This window comes from Otolemur garnettii, unplaced genomic scaffold (assembly GCF_000181295.1).
Source record: "Otolemur garnettii isolate 467f Iridium unplaced genomic scaffold, OtoGar3 scaffold00219, whole genome shotgun sequence".
NCBI lineage: Eukaryota > Metazoa > Chordata > Mammalia > Primates > Galagidae > Otolemur > Otolemur garnettii.
Window position 1 is genome coordinate 1,527,315 of NW_003852614.1, and position 6,520 is coordinate 1,533,834.

The 6,520-nt window shown below is 37.7% G+C and overlaps 1 protein-coding gene across 1 annotated transcript in view; it reads right to left on the reverse strand.

The window, feature by feature from the left end:
- The window catches only part of KIF4A (kinesin family member 4A), a 150,235-nt gene that overhangs the window by 44,279 nt on the left and 99,436 nt on the right, over nucleotides 1–6,520 (reverse strand). The window contains exons 16-18 of the mRNA XM_003801762.3: nucleotides 4,444–4,547; nucleotides 2,731–2,875; nucleotides 1,874–1,984 (exon numbers count right to left, since the gene is read on the reverse strand). Coding sequence (XP_003801810.1) covers nucleotides 1,874–1,984; nucleotides 2,731–2,875; nucleotides 4,444–4,547 — 360 coding nt within the window. The remainder of the gene's footprint in view (nucleotides 1–1,873; nucleotides 1,985–2,730; nucleotides 2,876–4,443; nucleotides 4,548–6,520) is intronic.

Below are 6,520 nucleotides of genomic sequence, written 5' to 3' on the forward strand. Positions count from 1 at the left end.
CCGGGCTGGATTCGAACCCGCCAGCTCAGGTGTATGTGGCTGGCACCTTAGCCGCTTGAGCCACAGGTGCTGAGCCTTCATTCCTAATATAGGAAGTTAACAACTATAAAATTCCCTCTCAAAAATGCTTTAGCTGCATTCCATAAACCTCACTTGGTCATGGCATATTTTGGAATGTTGTGTATTTGTTTTTATTCATCTCAAAATATTTTCTAATTTCCTCATGACTTCCTTTTGACTCATTATTTAGGACTGTGTTACTTTCTCATATTGGTATATTTTCCAAATTTCTTTATGTTATTGATTTTTAATTTCATTTTATTGTGGTTGGAGAATAGACTTTGTATTGTTTCAATTCTTTTAAATTTAATGAGGTATTCTTTATGGCCTAGCCTGGAGAATGTTCCACATGCACTTGGGAAAAATGTATACCCTCCTGTTGTTGTGTGAAGTATTCTATAGATGTCTATTAAACATAGTTTATAATCTAGGATAGCATATAAGCTATAAACCAATACCTCTTATGAACACATATGTAAAAATCCTAGGAATTATACATATACATATATATATATATATGTAATTTGTAAAGACAGAGTCTTATTTTGTTGCTCTTGGTAGAGTGCTATGGCATCATAGCTCACAGCAACCTCAAACTCTTGGGCTCTAGTGCTTCTCTTGCCTCAACCTCCCGAGCAGCTGGGACCACAGGCACCTGCCACAATGCCCAGCTTTTTTTTGTCATTGTTGTTGCAGTTTAGTCAGGGCCAGGTTCGAACCTGCCACCCTCGGTATATGGGGCCAGCATCCTACTCAGTGAGCCATAGGTACCACCCGAAATCTTAGGAATTATACTGTTGAAGTTTGCAACATCTTTGCTGATCTTGTGCCTAGTTATTCTTGCCATTATTAAATTGGGGCATTAAAGTCTCCCAATATTACTGTTGATTTGTCTATTTTTCTCTTCATTTTTCTTGGTATTTGCTTCACATATTTTGGGGCTCTGTTCTTCAGGTATATATTCAGGCCCTTACAATCTTTCTGGATTATACAATATCTTCTTGTGTTCTGGCCTTCAGTTTCTCAATACTACAGTTTGTTCTACACATTACTCTCAGATATATCTTTCTAAAGCATTATTTTGTTAATGTCACTTTGTTTCTCAAAAACCTTAAAAGTCTTTACACTAATAAAAAAAATGAAGTTCAAACTTACTGGATCTTTAACAATAAAGTTTTAACTTGCCTTTACTAGTCAATCTTTTTTTTTTTTTTTTTTTTAGTTTTTGACCAGGGCTGGGTTTGAACCCACCACCTCTGGTATATAGAGCTGGTGCCCTTCTCCTTTGAGCCACAGGCGCCGCCCTTCTAGTCCATCTTTTACTATACTTCATCCCAACTGGACCATTTGCTATTTCTTGAATATGTCTATAAATATGTCACCTCTGTGTCTTTGCTCCTACCCTGGAATGCCCATACTTATCTCTATCAAAACCCTTCCTATTCTTTAAGGCCTATTCAGCTACCATCTTTTCACTCCAACTGGAAGTGTGCTTTCCTTTCTTTTAGTTACTTCGGTATTTTATACTATTCTTAAAGCCCAGATCTCTTCATTCTTTGTATTTGAGAAAAATCCATGCTTATTCTTATTTCCTCTTTAGACAAGGTATTCCTTAAGGGCAGAGCTCATCTTTCTATTTCTCCTAGTACCTAGTGTACAGCACCTTGTACATAGTGGATATTTAATATAAGGCTGTTAAATTCATAAATATGTCACATTTTAGAGACACTGGGTATTTGAAAAGAAGCATTAATATCATTAGTCAACTCAGAGAAGGGTTTTGCAGCTAGGCCTTTCAGTTTTAGTTACTTACTCGTTCTTTTAACTGCATTACTTCTTTGTCTTTTTGTTGCTTCCATTGTCTAAACTTCTCAGCATCCTCTTTCATCTGACGCATTAACTGTACCCGTTGGATTTTCATCGTCTGTAAGAACAAAAACCAGTACAAGTATTAGTTATCTGATCTTTATTCTAGGTTGATATGTAGATGGATAGACTTACCATTAAGAAGAGGGAAAACCAGAAGTAAGCTGAGAAAGCCACCAAAAGATTTTATGATTAGGTTTCTAATACTCTTTGCTATGCTTACAGAGGGTTTTCAAGTATAGACTACACAAATAAACACTCTTAAGAAATACAATAAAATTGTACCTATAAGCTAAACCTGGTCCCAAATTTACTATATATAAATGAAATTTCAAGAAATTATTGATAAGCCTCAAGGACAAATCCACCTAGTAACCACTGTATTCTAAAAGTTTCACTATGAGTGGGCTGAAAGTACCATTTGTGGATTTTACAAATTGTACATTCAATAACTGAGCATTTTCTGTGGGTGTCTGTCACCTTGCTAGTACTTTATGAAGTTATGCCACATGATCATGGAAAGTGATCATGATATTAATATCACCACTAAATATGGAGATGCCTTTCCTTTTTGGTTAGAGAATCTAATACTGAACTCTGAATGCTAAAGCAAGATTTCATCAGATTATAGATCACTACCAACACAATATTCTGCAAAACAAATGTTTGTAGAGATTCACACATTTGAAAGTAGCCCTGCCTGCTACTTTCTCATTTGAAAACACCTCTGTAGTATAATTCTAAATGCAACATCTATTGTTTGTAAATTCCAATGGGATAAATGCAAGAATGAGATTTTATTACCCGTATCTCCTGGTTCAGTTTGGAGACAGTATACTCTGTGGATTCCTTCAGTTTTAGAAGTTTGGACTGTTCATTCAGTTTCTTCTTCAGATCAGCTATTTGACCCTCTAGCTCCTGGAGACGTTTGCGGCGGCGCTCACTCAACCTACACACAGATGCTGTAGGAGTGAAGACTACCAAGGGCAAAGCCTGACTTCAAAAGACATACTAGACTCCCAGGTTCACAACCTTGATATATATAAAATAGGTGACTAGTCACATAGCCATCTTAAAAAAAAATACAACCTAAATGGCCTCAATAATAAGAGCTTAATATAAAGAATAAAACAATAATTTTTGAGTATGCGCAATCTAACTATCTCAATATAACACCCCCCCATACACACACAATCTGTGTCAAAGGAGGGTTCTTTGAAGGCATTTCACTTCACTTTAGCAATAATTCCGATGATCATTACACAATTTTGAGATAGAAAGTAGACATTCAGGGTGGCACCTGTGGCTCAGTGAGTAGGGTGCCAGCCCCATATGCCAAGGGTGGCAGATTCGAATCCAGCCCTGGCCAAACTGCAACTAAAAAATAGCTGGGTGTTGTGGCAGGCACCTGTGGTCCCAGCTACATGGGAGGCTGAGGCAAGAGAATGGCCTAAGCCCAAGAGCTGGAGGTTGCTGTGAGCTGTGATGCCACAGCACTCTACTGAGGGCAACAAAGTGAGACTCTGTCTCTAAAAAAAAATAAAGAAAGTAGACATTCAGCATAACTTTTAAGTACATGAGTTTCAGACTCAACAGAGAGACAAAACAGAGTCCTTAACTGAAAAGAAGGTAGACTAGCTAATAGGGAGAGTTCTGAGGGAGAGTAGGATATTCTAGTTATGTCTTGGTTTTATTTTTAACTGATAAGGAATGGCTAGATTAATTTTTAAAATCACTAACCTGGACATTAATTCTATACACTAATTTACCATCAGTGCAGAGACAAGGAAATAGCTGCTGTCTAGTATATTTGATAATCTTTCAAAAGCCAGCTCAAATGCTAACTTTATACAAAGCCTTCCTGGATCATACCAGCCTGAATTGATATTTCTTATTTCTGAACTCTTTCTTTTTTTTTAGAGACAGTCTCATTTTGTCACCCTCAGTAGTGTGCTGGGGCGTCACAGCTCACAGAAACCTCTAGCTCTTGGGCTCAGGCGATTTTCTTGCCTCAGCCTCCTGAGTAGCTGGGACTACAGGCGCCCGCCACAACACCTGGCTGTGTTGTTGTTGCAGTTCAGCCAGAGCCGGGTTTAAATCCGCTACCCTCAGTATATGGAGCCAGTGCCCTACTTCCTGAGCCACAGGCACCGCCCTATTTCTGAACTCTTAGCATAATTACTGCCTAAGAAATTTACTTGGCTATCAATTGTGTGCTATTTTGGCATTTTTTTACTGTCATCCTAAGGGGTATTTTTTTGTTGTTGTTTTGTTTTTTGAGACAGAGTCTCACTCTGTCACCTAGACTAGAGTGCAGAAGTACAATCACACATAGCTCACTGCTTCCAACTCCTGGGCTCAAACTATCTTTCTGCCTTAGCCTGATGAGTAGCAAGGACTACAGGTGCATACCACCATACCTGGCTAAATGTTATGAGTGTTCTACTCCTCTATTCACTCCAAAGCTCCTTACACATAGTAGGGACTTAAATAAACATTTATTGACTTTATTCTTACTTAGCTTGGTTGACATCCTTTTTTGCAGTCTGAAGTTCAAGAACCAATTCTTCCTTTTCTTTTTGAAGATTAATGACGTCTAGTTCTAGATTTTTAATGTTATCCTAGAAAGGTTATAGGTCAGAGAGAAAGAAGGTATTACTTAGCACAGGAAGAAAATGGCTTCAGCATTCCACATCTCAAAGAACTATGCATTAAATTTTACTACTTCAATTGTACATTCAAATCATTTATTCTTAATTTCACGGAGATTAATGTTATGTGGTTAAGAAAGTTTGGAATCTAAAAGCCTGGGTTTGAATCTTGACTGTAACGCTATCTAAGTTTTTTTTTTTTTTTTGAGACAGAGTCTCACTCTGTTGACCCAGGCTAGAGACACTGTGGTCATCTTAGATCACAGCAAACTCAAACTCATGAGTTTGAGGGATCCTCCTGCTTCAGCTTCTTAAGTAGCTGGGACTACAGGCACCTGCCACAATGCCTGGCTAGTTTTTCCTATTTCTAGTAGAGATGGGGTCTCACTCTTGGTCAGGCTGTTCTCAAACTCCTGAGCTTAAGCGATCCTCCAATCTCAGCCTCCAAAAGTGCTAGGATTACAGGCATGAGGCACAGCACCAGGCCACTATCTAAGTATCTTAAGCAAAGTTACTTCACCTCTTTTAGCATTAATTTTTATGGAAAAAAGAGTTTATACTGCAGGCTTGAGACTGCTATCCTCAAAAAGGCCTACTTGTCAGGATGGCCATAGGCTCACATTTTGGTAGGGTTCTCACTATTACCTAACTAATAAGAGTGGCTTATAATGCCTAAAGTGTATAAACAATATGATTTATCCTGAATTCCCTTCTTGTTTCTGGGAGTCGAGAATTTTGGTATGAACAAGGCAGAGAATGACTACAGGACCCCTGGTAAAAATCCTAGCCTCCTAGGCTCAGGGTAGCCTATCTGGTAGATAGCATTTCATACGTGTTTTAACAATCCACTAATGGAGAAATGAAGTGCTTCCTGTGACTCCACTGGGAGAAAATTTTTGGAAGCTTATACCTGGGTTCCTCTAGACTTTGCCCATGTGCCTTTCTTTTTGCTAATTTTTCTCTGTATTCTTTCACTATAATAAATCTTAACTGCGAATATGGCTATATGCTGAGTCTTAGTCAATCATTGGACCTAGAGGTAGTTTTAGGGACTCACAAAAGTTTCCCTATCATGTAAATGATTAACAATAACATCTACTTCACAGGGTCACTGGGAAAAACAAATAAGATAAAAAGGTAAAGACATTTTATGAACTAAAGAGCTGCACAAATATTCTCATATTCAGAACTTTCAGGCTTATCTACTCAATAGCAACTGCAATTCTGTACACATTTAAGAAACTGACTGAATGAGTGGTTGACATTCAAGAATATTATATGCAGGCCCTAGACCAGTGGTTCTTAACCTTCCTAATGTCTCCTAATGCTGTGACCCTTTAATACAGTTCCTCATGTTGTGGTAACCCCCAACCATAAAATTATTTTCGTTGCTACTTCATAACTGTAATTTTGCTACTGTTATGAATTGTAATGTAAATATCTGACATTCAGGATGTATTTTCATTGTTACAAAAGGGTTGCAACCCACAGGTTGAGAATGGCTACCCTAGACCAATATGGGATTGACACTGAGAAGCAGAGGCAAGTTAGGTGGGCTATATTACAGAGAAGATTTCTATATAGGATAGAACTGCTTTTCTAAGCAATGAACTAAGCTACTTCATTATAACCTATGAACATTAAGTTTCATTACTTTATATTTACACTGCATATTTAAAATGGTAACATGACATAATGTATAATATGGACAATTAAGTTCACAAAATCATCCTAGAAAAAGTGCTACATACCTCAATGCTAACTACACTATAGTCACCTTCGATATACTCCCCTTGGCCATCTGTCAACAGTAGTGATAGTCAGCAATAAGGTATATAGCACTTTTTCTAGGAAAAGTTTGCAAACTTAATTGTCCAACCTCGTACAATGAGAGCTATGATGGCCATTCCAGATAAAGAGCTCTAAAATTGTTTTTTTTTTTT